The sequence below is a fragment of the Chelonoidis abingdonii genome, chromosome 10 (genome assembly GCF_003597395.2).
Source record: "Chelonoidis abingdonii isolate Lonesome George chromosome 10, CheloAbing_2.0, whole genome shotgun sequence".
Taxonomy (NCBI): domain Eukaryota; kingdom Metazoa; phylum Chordata; order Testudines; family Testudinidae; genus Chelonoidis; species Chelonoidis abingdonii.
This window is the reverse complement of record NC_133778.1, coordinates 69221345-69240156: the sequence shown is the minus strand read 5'-3', so window position 1 is coordinate 69240156 and position 18812 is coordinate 69221345. Positions and strand designations below refer to the sequence as shown.

The following is an 18812-nucleotide window of genomic DNA, read 5'->3' as shown; positions in this document are numbered from 1 at the left end:
TTTTAGCGCTACTCCTCTCGTCTGGGAGGAGTACAGAAATCGATATAAAGTGCTCTTTATATCGATATAAAGAGCGTTGTAGTGTGGACGGGTACAGCGTTAAATCGATTTAACGCTGTTTAAATCGATTTAAACGCGTAGTGTAGACCAGGCCTTATAGTGGAGAGAAGGGCCCTAGTATAAATGAGAATCTGGTCTTTAGTGTTCAGTGGGAGTGTTTGTAGGGGGTCTGAGCATTCTGTGGATAGGGCTACATTCCATTTTAATGTAGGGTCTGTGGGTTGTAGTATGTATTTAGGACTTCTATACTCCATTGAGTCTACAGCATTTTTTCTGCTTATGTCAACATGTTTACACAAAGACCAAGAGTGGAATATGGCCTTTATGTAGTAACTGAGCTTTTTGTTACTGTTATTTATTACTCTTTCAGTGCCCAGTTGTTGCATTCATCATCATTCAGTGGTAGAAATATATTCAACTTTAAGACCACTCCCATCCCCTTCCTCCCGAATCTCCTTTCTGTTTCTTTTCTCCTTCCCTGTCTGTCTGTCTCTCCTTCTTTCTTCTTTCTGCATTCCTTCATTGTAGCAACTCCCGTTATCTCATGAGCTTTACTCCCATCCTGCCCCCCATTCCATAAACAAAAATGAGCAGCAAGGAAAAATGTAAATTTTACATATTAAAGTAACTTGTAAAAGCTCATTGATGACAACATGCCAATGAGATTGCTGAAGGGTGGGAGAGTTCAGATCTCAGAGGTATTGTTTAGGCTCTCTGCAGACTCAGAAAGACAATGCTACGTGAGTTTAAATAAGATTCACATCTGGACTGTTATACTCACAGCCAGGAGAGACAGAAACTTCCTTTTTAAAAACACATAATGCATCATAGAATCATAGAATCACAGGGTTGGAAGGGACCTCAGGAGGTCATCTAGTCCAACGCCCTGCTCAAAGCAGGACCAATCCCCAACTAAATCATCCCAGCCAGGGCTTTGTCAAGCCTGACCTTAAAAACATCTAAGGAAGGACATTCCACCACCTCCCTAGATAACCCATTCCAGTGTTTCACCACCGTCCTAGTGAAAAAGTTTATCCTAATATCCAACCTAAACCTCCCCCACTGCAACTTGAGACCATTACTACTTGTTCTGTCATTACTTCTTGTTCTGTCACCACTGAGAACAGTCTAGATCCATCCTCTTTGGAACACCCTTTCAGGTAGTTGAATACTTTGTGTTCCTCTCCCTAAGTAGCTACATAAGAGGGAGGGAAAAGCAGAGCTGAGGTTAAACTCTTCTTCGCCAGGAAGCAGATAATGTCCCTGCACTCTTTCTCATCTGTCCTCCTGAATAATAGGGAAAAGAAAATCTGCAAGCTGGCATCATGCTGCTTTTGAACTCTGTGTATCTCTTATCATCAGTTCACATTGACTGCTGTAGTTTTACAGCACTTCCAAAATGGCTAGGGAGGCACAGGGACCTGACGTTGTGTGAATATAGTCTTAAAAGGACCCAGAGACATTTGGAATGTAAATTTCAGTAGTGACTATAAATTGTGGGGGCTTCCATTTTGGGTGCCTAAACTGAGCAACCATACAGGAGCCTGATTTTCTGAGGGCAGTTGCTCAGCATTGTCTGAAAGTCAGGCCCCTTTAAGGGCTCTTAGACTGGGACTCCACAAATGGAAGCATGCAAAATCACTCATCACTTTTGAAAACCTTGGCCTTGCTTTATAGAATCCAATAAAGATGCTGAAGACAAAATCGATACTATATATTCTATTTACGTGTACGTTAACTACTGATCTAAATTAGAATTAGATCATAATAAAACTGTTAAGTTACCATATAGCCATTATACTATATTATCCTCTGCTTTGTCTTTCCAAGTATATTATTCCATGCTTTGCATTACAATGTTGAATTATAATAAAAGAAGCTGAGGCTTAATGAGTCATATCTCATGTGTCTATAGACAGTAATAATAATCCTGCCATGCTTTTATCCCTACAGTGAAGATGTCTGTAAACGAGGATTCACTGTTATTATCGATATGCGGGGATCAAAGTGGGACTTGATAAAGCCTCTTCTGAAGACCCTTCAAGAAGCATTCCCTGCTGAGATCCATGTTGCCCTGATTATCAAACCTGACAACTTCTGGCAGAAGCAGAAAACTAATTTTGGCAGTTCCAAATTCATCTTTGAGGTGAGAGCCTAACTCAGACATTTTCTGGGGTGCATTTTGCCCCTCAGGGAATTTTCTTAGTGTAAAGACCAGCTCCGTGCAGAGGGCCAACACAAGGACCATATGCCACTGAAGTTCCACGTTAGCCCCATTTTCAGAATTTAAATTGTGCTTTGGCCCTGTGTTGGCCCTCTCCACAGGACTGAATTTCATTCTTTCCTTTTAACTAATCGATGGCTGGTTAGTGGATTTTTGTTTGCATGTTTTTGTGGTTATGGTATGTTCTAAAATACAAAGAAACCTAAAGATGCAAAATTCTGTAGAAACTTCTTTTAGCTAGTCCTCTTCTAGAGAATTTTGCTAATGACCTCATTAAAAGGCATTTAGGTCCAGATTGCTAAAGGTATTTAGGCATTGCTGTGCTCAATTTTGCAATGCCTAACTGATTTAGGAAACAATATAATTTTCACCAGGGATTTAGGCTCCCAAGTGCCTTACTCATATATGAAAATGAGGGAGATGGATAGATCAGTGGTTTGAGCATTGGTTTGTTAAACTCAGGGTTGTGAGTTTAATCCTTCAGGGGGCCATTTAGGGATCTGAGGCAAAAATCTGTCTGAGGATGGGTCCTGCTTTGAGCAGGGGGTTGGACAAGATGACTTGAGGTTTCTTCCAAACCCAATATCCAATGATTTTGTCTCCTAAATCAGGTAGGCATTGCAGTGCTGAGCTTAGCAATGCCTAAATACTTTTAACAATCTGGGCCTAGACTTGAGGTTTATCTATATATTTTCATTATCTTAGGTTAATTGAAATTTACAACTGCGTCTTTTGCATGCTGTGTTAATAATAACAGGCTCTTACCTGATTTTCCAAGTGGAAAACAATAAAGGGTATGCTACATAATTAAGGAGGATTTTAATAACTTTCCTCTTGGTGAAGGTAAACCACTACATTCAGTTAAGGCTTTTTGATCTTTCTAGAAACTTGAGCCTCTTACTCAAATTGAAGCAAAATTCTGGTATGCAAATGGTTCAGATATCAATTGGCATACACTATTAGCTTTTCTTTTCTGCCCCATTTCTAAGATAAGGGTCCATACTTGGTTGATTTACTCCAATGTAAATCCCCAGATTTCAGTGAGAGACTGTGAATTTACAGAAGTGTAACTCAGAGCAGAATTTGGCCGGTTGTCTATAACACTGAATGTTGAATTGCCTTTTGAACTAACTATTGCTCCAGTTTAACAACTTTTTTAAGACCAGTTGAAGTTAGTGGAACTCGAGCATATGCTTAAAATTCAGACTATGCGTAAGCTGAATACAAACAGGCTGTTGAGCTATTCTAGTCAGTCATGGCTCCAGATAGTAGGGGCACTCCTGTGTTTTCTCTTACGGCATCTGTTGTCTGTCATAAATTAAGGGCACTTTTGTTTTGAAAGTGCCCCTCAGGCCTTTACTCTGACTGCCATGCTGTTCACTGACATGTGGATGCCCTAACTGAATTCCTGCTGCGGCTGCCACTTTGGAACCTGCTATTAGAAAATGTTACGTAGTCTTGGGCACTAGAGCAGCTACCTCTTCACATAGATCTCTCATTCAGAAGAGTTGTGCTATTAAAGCTCTATAATGTTGTATAGAGCAGGTGTGAAAATACATTTATTCTACTTTGATTTTCTTTGTTCCCCCTTTTGTTTTTGGTATGGGTGTGGGGCAGTGCCTGTGTGCCCTAAGGACAGAACTGCCACTGTTGATTTTACACAGCCAAGGTAAAACACAATGGGGTAGATCCTCAGCTGAGTAAATTGGCATAGCTCACCAGAAATCAATGGAGGTAAATGATTGATCTGAGCAGAGGATTTGATAACTACTAGTATCAATTTTAAGGCCAAATTCTGCCTTTGAGGTTTATAAAGTAATGCGTGCATCACAAGGCAGAATGTATCCCTTTGTGAGGGCTGATTACCTACATTTGGAGTCACAGGAAACTCTGTTGTAGCCAGTTCTGCTTTACAGACTCCATTTTCCCCTTAAAGGTAAAATAAGCCATAAACTGTTGTCAAGCAACAAAAGAGCAAGACAGACCCTTCATTGACTAATGCAGACTCCAGGAACTTCCTGCCATTGTGAGAGATGGCCTCAGAAGCCTCATTATCATTAATTCAGAGGTGTTTTTGAAGATTATTTTCTTTTCCGCCTGAAAAGGTTGAATAAGCAGGCAATGATTTTTATTGGTTGCATTTTAAAAGAAAGAGAAATGAGAGCAGATGGATTGTTACCTTGTCTTAACCCATCCATACCTGCTGAAGTAAGGTAATGTATTCCTCTCAAACAGTTCTCAAGGGGAACAAATCTGAATAACAAATTTGCCTGCAGAACTCTTTAAATAAAAAGTCCTCCTGCCATATCATCATGTCAAAATGCTGATAAGGGAGAGAATGTATTGCAGTGTCTTGACAAACGGTGTATTAGCAGTAAGGAGAGAGCTTTTTTTTGACAAGTAATCATACTATAAATTGAATTATCATACTGGTCCTTTAAAGGGTCAGTGTACATGTTGACAGGTTATATAATTTTAAATGCCTTTTAAAATTGCATATTTACCTTCACATTGTTATCCCAATCTCCCTGAAATGACCCTGTCTGTGAAAGAACATTACAACAGAATTTTAAAATACCCCCTCTAGTGACCAATTTGCTTATATAATTATCTGTGCACATCTTCAGTAAAAAAGTTTTTTTTAATATGTAGCAGAGTTGTCTGAAATCATTTTTAGATGCATAGGAAACTGGAATAACAGATTGTTACCTGTTTACAATCTGGATTTACCAGTGAGCATCCTGTACTGTTGGGTCAAACTCAGACCAATAGCTTTCAGTGGGAGTTTTTCCACTGACTTCAATAGGAGTTGGACTGGGCCAGATATTTAAACAAGTGGTCTATATTTTCCCTACTGATGTGATTTTGGGTGCTGATTTTTTGGGTGTACAAATGGAAACACCACCCAGGGCCTGATTTTCAGGGGTCAGGTGTCCAGCACTTTCTGAAAACCAGTTCCCTTTAAGGGCTCTCAAGTTGAGCGCACAAAAATGGAGACACCCAAAATCACTAGTCAGTTTTGAAAATATAAGCATGTATTTAATAAAAAGAACGTATAAAAAGAATGTGAACAGCTATCCATCATTAGGCCATTACGTCTTACTAAATCCAAATTCTGAGTTGCTTTCCACACATCAAATTCCTTTATTTGGCATTGATTTTGTTAAATCTAAATAAATTTTGAACAGTGTCTCTTATTGATTTTGCATGATTCATAGGTGGATCCTTTTATTCTTTTTGTTAATAATCCAATGACATTTTATTTTTACGTTGATTTTGGCTTAATTGCAGTAGAAAGTAGTAGTGTGAAAGAGTTCTGACTGTGGCATAAAGCAACTGAAATCATCTGAAAGAAAATAAGAAGCAGTATGCTCTGTATTTTGGTAAAACAGACTATATGCTTTCATTCACATGCCAAAACTTGTTTTGCTGTACAGTCACTGAGCTGCATATAATGCAGGTAAGATAAGTAAGTGTAACATTATGTATCCACTTAGTAAGTCAGCATAGCCCGTCTTCAGTAAGCATACTTTGATATTCAGTTAAAGCATGCATTTTGGGTTAAAGTAATCTCTGCAGAAGCATTCTCGGATGGTCAGTTTAGCCAAAAATAAAATAAAAAAGCATTTGATTCCAGTAAAGTTATCCATTAAAAGAATAACAGGTACACTTAAATAAAAATAAGAGGTTTAAAATTGGTTGAATTAATTAGAATTAGATATGGTCTGTAGTCTTCTCTAAAACGTTTTTTCAGTGACATATTGATGAGGAAAATAATCCATTTATGCCATTTACAGATTCCAGGATTATTTCTGGTTGGTCAATGAAAACTGATTCAGATTGTGTCATTTTCCTCCCTTAGACAAGTATGGTCTCTGTTGAAGGCCTAGCGAAACTTGTGGATCCTTCCCAGCTGACTGATGAGTTTGAAGGATCCTTGGATTACAACCATGATGAATGGATAGAGCTGCGGGTCTCCTTGGAAGAGTTTTTCAACAGTGCCATCCATTTATTATCAAGGCTAGAGGACCTCCAGGAAATGTTGGCTAGGAAGGAATTTCCGGTTGATGTAGAAGGGTCAAGAAGGCTGATTGATGAGCACACACAGCTTAAAAAGAAAGTGATCAAAGCTCCCGTGGAGGAACTGGACCGTGAGGGCCAAAGGTTATTACAATGCATAAGATGCAGTGATGGTTTTTCTGGTAGGAACTGCATTCCTGGGAGTGCAGACTTCCAAAGTCTTGTGCCAAAGATCACCAGTCTCTTGGACAAACTGCATTCAACCCGGCAACACTTGCATCAGATGTGGCATGTTCGCAAACTGAAACTAGACCAATGCTTTCAACTCCGACTCTTTGAACAAGATGCTGAGAAGGTAAGGAATAAACTGTCCCTTCAACACTTTAACCGAGCTATTAACACATGGGTACTGTGACCATTATTATTTTTTCTACAATTAGCAACATGAGGAATTACTGAGAGAGATAAATCTCAAGTTACCAGCCGATGTGCTTTATGTGACTTCTAAAACAAAATCACTGAACTAATTGTTGGAAGTAGCAGGCACAATGAGATCCAAGAATAACCTGCCTGTGTCAGTTCTGACGAAAGTTAATCTGCTTTATCTACTCACTGTGGGTAGGGTAGATGTTAGCATCTAAATTGGGCTTTATTCAAGTTACTTTTGATATTTATGAATATTTATGTATAGCCCTGTGCCTAAAGGAGAATGACAGAGTTTGAGTCACTCTGATTATTGTTTATATTTCTAGTCTAACCATGGAAAATGTGTAACTAGAGATGAGTTTTTCTTGATTGTTATTCCTATCTATGTTTTCAGTCTCCCTGTCCTAGACAAGAGTGACGGGATTTACAATTGGTAGGCTTTTAATTAATGGAATTTAGTACCAAAAAAATGGATATTTAGGTTCACTAGCACAAAATCGGGGATTGTATTTGGGTTAGACTTAACTGAACACATGATTCGACAAAAAAAGTGTTCTGAAATGACCACAGTATGTAACTCAATGTATTTGGTTTGCATTAAACAGCACATAAGGATGGCATTTAAATTGATACCTAACTGATGAGTCAGAATCCAAGACTCATCCTGTTCTCCAGCATGGGATCATGTTTGAAGATTTATGTAAACATTAAGTTGTCCAATGCAATCTTTTTGGCAAAATAAAATCTCATTTGACATTTTTAGTACTGCACAACAGTCCAAAGAACACACAGTGGGCTTACACAGTATATAAAGAAATCTACATAGGTAAGTAAATATGGCTATACCAAGAGTTAGTTAAATAACATGTCAAAAAGGATACAATTAAAGTGGAGTTACATTCCCATTTCCTCTCCATACAATAAAACAATAATTTAAAAGATTGTGGGATGGGACAAAAAGAATGTCCTGCAGTGAAGCAGGGTAGTTCATCCATGTTAGTTGAAAAGACAATGGCTAAAGCATGCTCAAAATCACATAACTGTGCAACAGACATAACATGCCATGATGGGAGACTGTCTCCCTAGACAACGTCTTCTAGTGATTAGAGCACTGGTTAGCCATGTTGTCTACTGGTCAAGTCTGGGGTTCACGGTAATACCTAGTGGTTAAAGTCTGGGGTTGGTGGTAGGGAAACTGGGCCCTCCTGCTCCTCAGTGTTCCAACCCAGGGCTGTGGGGCAGGCACTTCAGGTGTGTGACCTGGGCCATGGTATCACCCAGCCTACTCCCTGGGTTACTTCCCACTGTGTTCCTGATTCTCCAGATGCATGGTGAAGGGTTGGCTAATGCCTGCAATGCGTCTTACCAGAAAAGGGTCAGGAAGGTCTCTTCCTCCACTCATGAGCAGATGCTTCTCTCTGTCTCTTCTGTGGTGGCTTGTGGTCTGAACTGAGGTCTGCTTTGGGTGGTGTGGGGCTCCTCTAGATTCCTGCAAGAGCTATCAGTGCAGGTCTGCTCCCTCACACTGACCATCTTGACTGAAATGTGCTGTGGCGTTTTAAGCTTTGCCTCCACTGAGAACTTTCCCAGCAGGCACAGCTGGGCAGAGCCTCCTGTGACCAGAGCTGCTCCTTAATCCGCTGTTCCCCAGAGTGAGATTTGTACTCCCCATCACACATTCCTATCAAATTACAGTATCATCTGCTTTAACTGGCTTCTTATTACACATAATACTGACTTCAGTCTGTGTCTGTGTGCAGTGCAAAGTACTGATTCTGACCTATAAAACTGTGTCAGGTTTGGCTCTTGACAGCTGAAGAGGCTATCTGTCTATTCATGAATCAGGGAAGCAGTTGATACCAACTTTGCCCTTTCATGAATAGTCATTATTGTAGATTTAAGAATCTGGGCAACAGAGGCAGGATATTCTTAATGGAGAACCCCTAACTCTGGAATTCAGTTGCTCTGTGTTTGTCCACCAGAGCCCAAATCTGTGGATGTTTGAGCTCAGTGTGTGATTCATGTGTCACTTAAGCATTTGTTGGGAGCTGAGGGTGATAGTGGAGAGGCTATGGAGCTACTCTGGAGAGAGTCCATCTACTATGATATTTTTTAAAAAACTACAAATGAATTCTTGCACTTAGAGCTTTTTGGAGCAACATTGTAAAAACAAATTTAATAAAAACTCAAGTCATGCAAAGCCAGACTTAGGATAAACACATGCTCTCATCCCACATATAAAATATCTTGGAGAGGGGCAGCTACAAAAGAGGAGGGCCTTCTGGTCTAAGTATCAGATTGGGAAGACTTTGACTTGTTGAGTTACGGGTTCAACTTCTGACAGATTGTGTACCATGCAGTTTACTATATATGTAATCTTTGACATGAGGCCCTAAAAAAACAAGATCCTGTCTGCTCTGCATGGCCATTTAAGAGCCCATGGCTTTGCTTCAGTGTCGTTAACCAAAATTTTCCCTTCTACCCCTCGGGAGCAGGCAACACTCACCTCTGTGCCTGGACGCCTGATGTTGTTGACATTGAAGGAGATTCTGAGTATCCTGGTGGTGATACTCAGAATCCTCTATCCCCTCACTCTGCAGCAGTCCCTTTACTCCTAAAGGAATTTAAATTGGCGGTGCCTTCACCTGGCTACAGGTGTACACACTGTACACACTCAATGGTCTGCCTTAGAAACCTCCAGGATTAAACCTATTCTAATAATAATAATAATCATCTGTGGCATGGGTCTAACTCAAAAATACCAATTATAAATAATATATATCCAATATACTTAAATTAGAGTTAACACACCTTTACTTAACAACTTAAAGAAACAGGGTATAATGGACCTGTTAAATGTCACTACCAATTTAAATCCACTGAGGGCAGTTGAATAAAATCAATTAACAACTATAGTATACAGTAATAAATTAAACTTACCTACCTGGCATATACATTGTCACCATTTACACCACCCCAGAGTGGATTTTTGAATCTTAGACGCTTGCATGGGTGCGCTTAAAGATCTGAAGCTGGAGACAGCACTCTGTTGGTTCTGTGTATCAGTCCAGCCAAGCTGCACAACCCTTCTGATGACTGGAGCTGGCTCCACCAAATGTCAGCAGCTCTGGGCCATGGTTTGATGGGAAGATCATTCTGCCTCTCCTCAGACTCAATCTTTCTGCTGTGCCCTTTCCCTTGCAAGTACTTTCCCAAACCAGAGTGGGGGTTAGTCAGAATTCCTTCACTGCAGACCTACTTCAGTCAGCTCCAGGCACAGCAATAGTCTCTCCCCTGGCTCCAGTACAGCCACCAGCCACCTTAGAAGCTCCCTCTTAGATCAAAGCCCCGGCAGGCTCTCAGCAGCAATTAGCAGCTGCTCCTGATATGAACAGAGCTCCGCACCAGCAATCTGTCTCCTCTCCCAAAATGGGGCCTACCAGCACTCCCTGGAAGAAGAAGTCTTTCACTCTTTCCCCAAGGCATCATGGGAGTTGTGGCATCTAAGGCTGGATTGCAGTATACAGGATCTTCCCACTTGGAACATTTTCAATTAAGTTCAGAGGCCCTACTAGTAAAGGGTGCCTACATATCAATAATATAATAATAGTGGTTACAGCTGAAAGACTATCTAACTTAATGAATGCCAGTGAAAATGAGGTAGGAAAGAAAAATAGGGAATGAACAAGTTAAAAATTACTTAAACAATTTAGATATCTTCAGATAACCAGAGCCTGATGAAATATATCATAGAATACTCAAGGAGCTGCCTGAGGATTATCTGAGCCATTAGCAATTATCTTCAAAAAGTCTTGGAAGGTGGGAGAGATTCCAGAGGACTGGAAAAGGGCAAATATAGTGCCTATCTATAAAAAGGGAATAAGGGCAAATGGGGAATTACAGACCAGTTGGCATAAGTTCAGTACCTGGAAAGATATTGGAGCAAATAATTAAGCAATCAGTTTGCAGACACCTAGAAGATAATAAGGTGATAAATAACAGCATGGATTTTTGAACAACAAATTGTGTCAAACCAGCCTAATAGCTTTCTTTGACAGGGTAACAAGCCTTGTGGATGTGGGGAAGTGATAGATGTGATATATCTTGGCTTTAGTATGGCTTTTGTTACTGTCTCACATGACCTTCTGGTAAACATACTAGGGAGATACAGCCTAGATGGAGCGACTATAAGGTGGATGCATAACTGATTGGAAAAGCATTTCCAGTGAGTAGTTATCAGTGGTTCACGGTCAAGTTGGAAGGATGTATTGAGTGGAGTCCCGCTGAGATCAGTTCTGGGTCTGGTTCTGTTCAATATTTTCATCTGTGATTTAGATAATGGCATAGAGAATATACCTGTGAAGTTTGTGGACAGCACCAAGCTGGGAGGGGTTACAAGTGCTTTGGAGGATAGGATTAAAATACAAAGTGATCTGGACAAACTGGAGAAATGGTCTGAAGTAAATAGGATGAAATTCAGTAAGGACAAATGCAGAGTACTCCACTTAGGAAGGAACAATCAGTTGCTCACATACAAAATGGGAAATGACTGCCTAGGAAGGAGAACTGTGGAAAGGGATCTGGGGGTCATAATAAATCACAAGCTAAATGTGTGTCAACAGTGTAATGCTATTGCTGGGATGTATTAGCAGGAGTATTGTAAACAAGACACGAGAAGTAATTCTTCCACTCAGGGCCGGCGCTTCCATTTAGGCGGCCTAGGCAATCGCCTAGGGCGCCAGGATTATTGGTTTTGCCGGAGGGGGCGGTAGGCGGCTCCAGTGGACCTACTGCAGTCGTGCCTGTGGAGGGTCCGCTGGTCCGCGGCTCTAGTGGAGCTGCCGCAGTCGTGCCTGCGTACGGTTGGCTGCTCGCACAGCTCCGGTGGACCTCCCACAGGCACGACTGTGGCAGCTCCACCAGAGCTGCGGGACCAGCGTGCAGGACGGCGAAATTGCCGTGCACCTAGGGTGCTAAAACCCCTAGCACCAGTCCTGCTTCCACTCTACTTCCTGGTGATTAGGCCTCAGACACATTTCAGGAAAGATGTGGACAAATTGGCGAAAGTCCAGAGAAGAAGCAACAAAAATGACTAAAGGTCTAGAAAATATGACCTCCGAGGGAAGTTTGAAAAAACTGGGTTTGTTTAATCTGGAGAAGAAAAGACTGAGGGGAGACATAATAGTTTTCAGGTATATAAAAGGTTGTTGCAAGGAGAAGGAAGAAAAAATGTTCTTGTTAACTTGTGAGGATAGGACAAGAGACAATAGGCTTAAATTGCAGTAAGTGCAGTTTAGGTAAGCCATTAGAAAAAACTTCCTAACTGTCAGGGTGGTTAAACACTGGAATAAATTGCCTAGGGAGGTTGTGGAACCTCCATCATCGGAGATTTTTAAGAGCAGGTTAGACAAACACCTGTCAGGGATGGTCTAGATAATACTTAGTCCTGTCATGAGGCAGGGGACTGGACTAGATGACTTCTCGAGGTCCCTTCCAGTGCTGTGATTCTATGACTTTCAAAGAGAGCTTCCTTCAATACTTCTTATTGCCCAGTGCCATTTTTAAGCATTAAAGGAAAATTTGCAAGCATCCAAAATTTCAGTCCCTTCCCAGCTCATGAAGAAGGAACTGTCAGGAAGAATGGAGAGAGAGCACAATACAAACCTATTTGTTCATGACATATTAGGTTTTTGCATATATTACTGGCAGGTGCCCAGCGGAGAGCCTGTGTTTGGCAAACCAGCATATATCTGGGGCTCTCTCAGCCAGTCATGACCAAGTCAGATCTACCCATCCTGAATATGCACATGATGGTTACTGAATTTTGAATATTGGCATTATGATGTTGCCTTATCATTCACAAACATTTTCATGTCAGAATATTGACCTACAAGAGGCCCTATATCTCTAGTCCCTGTGCACAGCTGCTAGAGTGCGTTTCAGGTTGGGTTTGTCAGACATTCTCTGAGCTTACCAGTAATGGTGTGGTCTTTGGGTGTGGTGATGGGAGAAGGGACCCCAGAGAGATTCTGACAGGGGGCAGGTTAGAACCCCTCCCTAAATAGCCATTGGTGTCTGTATTTTAACATGGGTGGGGATCTGCAGATGTTTAGACTGATGGTAAGTCTTGCTTGCAGCTGATTCCTTTAGGGGTCTGTATTAGTGTACATTAAACAGGGACTCAAGAGACTTACTCAGCTTTTCTAGGCTCTGGAGTAGGCTGTGCCTCTCTAGCACCCTCTTGGGGAGAGGGTTGGCACAGCCCTCTGACTATGCTGTTCAGGGCATCTGATCCCTTGTAGGGGGAATTAAAGTAGTCCAAACAAACAGGCAGTGTGTTTCTACAGCCCACAAAAAGCAGAGGTCTAGGCCTTTGGGAAAACCCTCCCACCTCAAAAAAAAAGATAGAGAGAGAGAAGTACTAGCCCTTCTTTCTGAGAGGGCTTTCACAGCCAAGGCTCTCAGGCCGTTTCCCCTGTCAGCAATCCCTGCTTCCAGGGGCCAGGGGTTTCTGAGTTGTAGTCCTGCTCCTTCAGAGTGCTGCGCTGCACTGAGTAAGTGTAACCCACGCACCTTTTGGGTGTGGTATTCTGGCTCATCTAGTGGCACTGAGACTACTTAGGGAGATAAAATGAGTCTCCTCTACAGCCTTAGCTAACAGCCAGTTGGGTTTTAGCTCATGAGGTAGAGATTCATGTTCTAAGGTCCCAGGTTCAATCCCCACAACTGGGGTCTGTCACTGTTACATAAGGATCCTCCCTTGTATGGACCTGCCCCTACTTGATAGGCCACACAAGTGTACTGGTTTGAGGCTTATTGTGCCCAGAGGAGCTCTTTAACTCCTTCTTGACTGGGGTGGAGATATGCTGCATCACAGGCCCATGCAGTCTGAAGCAATTCTTGTTTAATAAAGGTGGCATTACCTATTTTGGGAAATTAATATGCATCTGTCATTTTAGTCACTAAGCACCAAACCTTGATTCAAGCACTGTGTGACCTGGCTAAAAAGCTAGCCTTGTCTTCTCTATCTTATTTTGGACTGCAGCAGAGGAAAGCCTTGTATTCTCTTACAGAGGGAGGGTCAGTTTGCTGTGACTTTTGTATTCTAATATTAACCCAGATGCCATGTTGCACAGATGCTTAAACTCCATCCTAGATGTTCAGAGTCCATCGTATAAACAGCATCCTGTGGCACCTTATAGATTAACAGATGTTTTGGAGCATGAGCTTTCATGGGTGAATTCACCCACTAAAGCTCATGCTCCAAAACGTCCGTTAGTCTATAAGGTGCCTGTCATAAGTAGATAGGTAAGGGTTAATTTTCTTTTACCTGTAAAGGGTGAACAAAGGGGGAACCAAACACCTGAACAAGACCTCAGAAGCACCTGATTTTTTTAAAGTCTGGGCAGGAGAATGGAAACTCAGGCGGGTCCTTTTTGTTAATATATGGATGTGAAGTAAAGATATAATATATATTCTAAACTCCATCTCCTCAATTTATAATCAGAATAGATAGATAAGGCCACAGTAATCGCCATGATAGATAGATTATATGATTTGTATTATACATGGGTGGTTGATTGCTGGACTGATGATTATATAGAGGCTATCTTTTAAATAGAGTGTTTATTCCTATTTTCTTATAAGCATATATAAGTATTGAGATATTATAATAATGCAGGTGTTCGTATTGTGAGTTCTTCCACTCTTTTTTATCTTACGTTTATATACTGTTTAAAAACTTGTGGGAGTTTCTTTTACTATTAGAGAGAGGGAGAGAAATTTTCTAATAGCCAAGAGCTCTGTTAATCTGTGACAGGGCTAGGGGGGAAGGACCAGGGCTCTGTGGGTTACTTTACCTAATTGGTCCAGGCGAGAGAAAAGTTAAAGAGAAGAGAAGAAGAAGATACAGCATATAGATTATGGATAGATAAGAGAATGAATATATTGGAGAGGAGAGACAAGTTTATATAGGATATATAGGATGTAGATGCAATATATATGATATAGATAGAGGAGAACAACGGAGAGAGAGGAGAAGAGAGAGGAAGAGATCCTTCCTTTGCCGGTAGAACTATATATATAGAGTCTTGGGGTCTCAACAGGAGTTGGGAGAGAGCAGAGAGAGAGAATACACCAAAGGAATTTGGGGAACCCAGGCTGATAGTAGCCTCAATACTATCTGGTGGCAGCAAAATAAGATCCAAGCTGGGTATAAGCTTGGGGAGGTTCACAGTAAGCACCCAGATTTTGTACGCTAAGGTCCAGATCTGGGACAGACGTTTACCACAGTGCCACAGGATGCTTTGCTGCTTTTAGAGATCCAGACTAACACGGCTACGCCTCCGATCGTATAAACAGCCACTGCTCCTAATGCTCTGTGACAGTGTGTTTAAGTTTAAAGGGTCCTGGTCCCTCCATTAGCCTAGTGCACTCTGTCCTCTCCTGATAGGTGTGGTCTCAGTAGGCAAGAAGATCCTGCAGCAGGGACTGGGTTCTCTTTACCTCCGGGGAAGTATGTTACTGTTTCCTTGTAACCTGGATGTGTCATTCACTTATTTGGTCATCACTGAATAATGACTCTGATACATAGTAGGCTGAACTTGCACAGTGTAAGAAGCAGAATATAAACAAAGACCTTTTTAATATCTCTGTATGTTGCTTGGATGATATTTTAAAAAACCAGGTCTAATAGTGAAAGGGTGGAGAACAACTTTCTATTCTTCACACACACCTCTGACTAACAGGGTTAATAAAGTGCCCTCATTTGCCTGACAGATGTTTTTATCAAGATGGGATGGGGAGCGGGAAACTACCTTATTTTTAGGATAGGTTACTTTTTGAATCTCTCAGGTTTTGGATACCATTGGTGTTCCCTTTAAAGCTTTTGTCATTGTGTGTAAGGATATTTTTAAATTAAAAGCACTGGATAGTCACTTAAATTGTTCAAAGCAAAAGGCTTCTGTGATAGTCCACCTTTCAGTATTAGTATTTTCCTTATGAAGAAATCAGCTGCAGTTCCTCAGGATGGGGTTATTAACCCTATGGAGACTGGGTCAATCCAGTTGAGCTCCTTTCAGCGTCCAAAAAGGTTTACTGGATATCTATAAGAAACGTGACTGTTGTTTTTTCTCCTATTGAGTGAGCAGAGGCTCCAGACGGTCTGTAAAGTCGTCATCTGCTGAGTAGCTCACACATTTGGTGGAAGAAAAGAAGGGGGTGGCAGTCCCACTCAGGGCTTCTGTCACTGGAATTGCTTGGAGAAGGAGCGCAGCTGTCTGTAGAGAAACTTAGTTCTCAAGTCAATTATTTGTTTTTTCCATGCTGGGGCAGAGGGAGGACAACAGTTAGGATATCACATAGAGCAAAAGCAGTGCACCGAGATTGAATCTACAGATGGCGACTGAAATCTTCTTGCGGCTCAAGTCACCAGACAGTGATTCAGTCAGGTCAACCATGTGGGGAGCATTGGCAGAGCAATGTGAGGAAATTCACATACTGTGCAATCCTGACTCTAATGATCTGCTGATAAATAACACATTGCAGCCTCCAGTACAGTCTCTGATGCTCATTGTCCAACAAATTAATTCCTTACCAACTATATATGTACATCTTTGAACCAAAACTAGCTAGCTGTGTTTTTACTGGATAAATATTTTAACCATAAGTAACGCATGAAAAATGCAGTTTGGGTCTAAATGGAATATTGTTTAAAACAAAAACCACAGTCAACATAGATCCAGCTATTTGAAATATCTGAGCAATGTTAATTGGCTGGCTGATTTTTGGACAAGGAGGAGAAAAAAAATCAGACAAGCATACACAGACCAAAAAGACAAAAAATATTGTGTCTTTATCAGGTTGCGTACTCGCCAACCCTTCTGGAAATACTTCAGGGTTGGCTTCCACCCCAAATCTGTAGGAATTTCATGATTATTATGGGGTGGTCCCATTTCTTCTTTACTGTATCTATATATCTGCATGGCAAACAATGACTGTGATGCAATAAATATTGGCCACTAACATACAGACAACATGGTCATCAGCTGAGATTGAACCCAGTACCACAAGCGTGTATCACTTGAGCGAAGAGCTCCCTTCACTGTAAGTAGCATGCTGTAATAACCACTGGGGCCAGGCACTAGTGGGAGACAAGGCATGAAATGTGATTCATCACATATCTCTCCAGCCCCCTCAGTGTATTTGAACGGCTTTTGCAAAGGATAAACTCCAAAACGTGGCAGCCCTAGGAACATGAGACACTGTTGGGGGATATAAACTCCACACTGGAAGTGGTGGGGTTCAGGAGCAACTTTGGACCCAGGTGCCCTGCCTATCCCCACCTGCAGAGTGTGCTCCAGCCGGAGATGGAGCTTAAAAGGGAGCCAGACAGCTCAGTTGGAGCCTGAAATGAGAGGGAGAGAGACCTACCCTGAGAACTCCTGAAGGATGCTACATAAACCTTTTCCTGGGAGAAAGGGCTTGCCTGCTGAGCTCAGAGGGGCCGATGATTTAGTTGGTCTCCTTTTCTTTGCTACTGTGTTTACAATGTAAGATCTCGGTGGGGTAGGAAGTGTGGGAAGTAGCCAGATGTCGGACATTGCTTCCGTGGGTTGGAGCCTGATGGAGCGGGAGGGTCTGGGCTCCCCTACCTACCATCTTGTTACTGAGGACACGAAAACCCTCTCTTAAAGACACCTCCCTCCCACACTGGGAAACCCAGAGGGGGTTTGTAAACTTTGCAAATACTTTGCAAACTCAATGTCTGGGATTGAACACCTGCAGCAGTCGCAGTTGCTAAACAGACAGGTCTTCCCCTCTCTCTTGAGGGTTAGGAACTCAATGCCATCCTTCAAATTCTGTTACCTCAGAGAGGGATATAGCTAACTGGCTACTGGACCAGAGGATCAGGCCGACATCAACCAAAGGCAGACAACCGAAGAACTTGAGAGTGCTCTGTGCAAGATATTGGAGGTGGGGCAAGTGGAGACATGTGACACTGCCAATGAATGCCACCCATACAGAGACATAGTGGGTGAATTTCATTAGTGGTTGGGTTGTGAGAATCAGCTTTCTGTTTGTGGAAATTCTAGTGGCTGGGATACATTAAGGACTATACGCTAAAGTGGCACAAAGCATGGCTTGAGCTGGCATTTCCCTGTTCCAAGTCTGGTAGGCAGAAAAATCCCGCTCACTAGTATTGTTATGCCCAGTTGACCATAGAGCTAATATCAAGGATTCTAGTAAGATAGAGACACATAGGGCAATACTTTAAAACAACGCAGGACCTGATTATCAAGATCTCAGAACCCACAACTGGGAGTAGATTTTCAAAGGAACTCAGCCTCCATTTAGTCACCTAAATAAAGCAACGGATTTTCAACAGAGCAAGATGAACTCTTTTTAAAATCTAGCTACTTATTTTGGTGCTTAAAATTCATCCCATAAAGAAAGTAACTTGGGGTTAAAGGTCAATAGTTGACTGTGCATGACTCATGGATGACCCTGTTCCTACTCCTATGGAAACCAGTGGAAAAACTTATTGATTTCAGAAAGAACAGGAAAGCCCCATGTGTGGAATTATTCTGAAGCTCCAGAAGAAGTTTCATATTTCCTGGTACAGAGTCGGACCTACTGGAGGTGCTGAGTGACTCTTCAGAGATGCTGAGAACCTTCAATTCCCACTGAAGTCAATAGGTGTTGTGGTTGTTCAGTAGCTATCAAGGCTGAGTATTTATACCATGCTCATCACCACGGTCTCTAAATATGGCAGCACATGAATGGATCATTCCCCTCTAGAGAAAAGAATGCTTATGAGCTCTACTTTATCTCTCCAATGTTAAACATTTGGTGAATAGCAGCAAGCATGACTGCAATGTACCCTCTAGATTAGGAAAAAGGGCACTACTCCATTGCAATGCAAAAGTAAATAATACAACCTTTCCGTCTTTTTGTTTTTCTTTGGAATGCCTATTTGTGCATTCATGACCAGGAGTATGATACATTTCTACATTAACTGTTTCAAGGATTACTTCCTTTTATACTGCACTTAAAAATACTGATGCTGCATGTGCTGTAATAA

General features: G+C 41.6%; 1 protein-coding gene across 6 annotated transcripts in view; it reads left to right on the top strand.

Moving 5' to 3' along the window:
• KALRN (kalirin RhoGEF kinase) overlaps positions 1 to 18812 on the top strand; it is an 833042-nt gene that overhangs the window by 327680 nt on the left and 486550 nt on the right. For all 6 annotated transcript variants that reach the window (XM_075070289.1, XM_075070290.1, XM_075070292.1 and 3 more), the window contains exons 4-5: positions 2014 to 2206; positions 6147 to 6659. In XM_075070289.1, coding sequence (XP_074926390.1) covers positions 2014 to 2206; positions 6147 to 6659 — 706 coding nt within the window. The remainder of the gene's footprint in view (positions 1 to 2013; positions 2207 to 6146; positions 6660 to 18812) is intronic.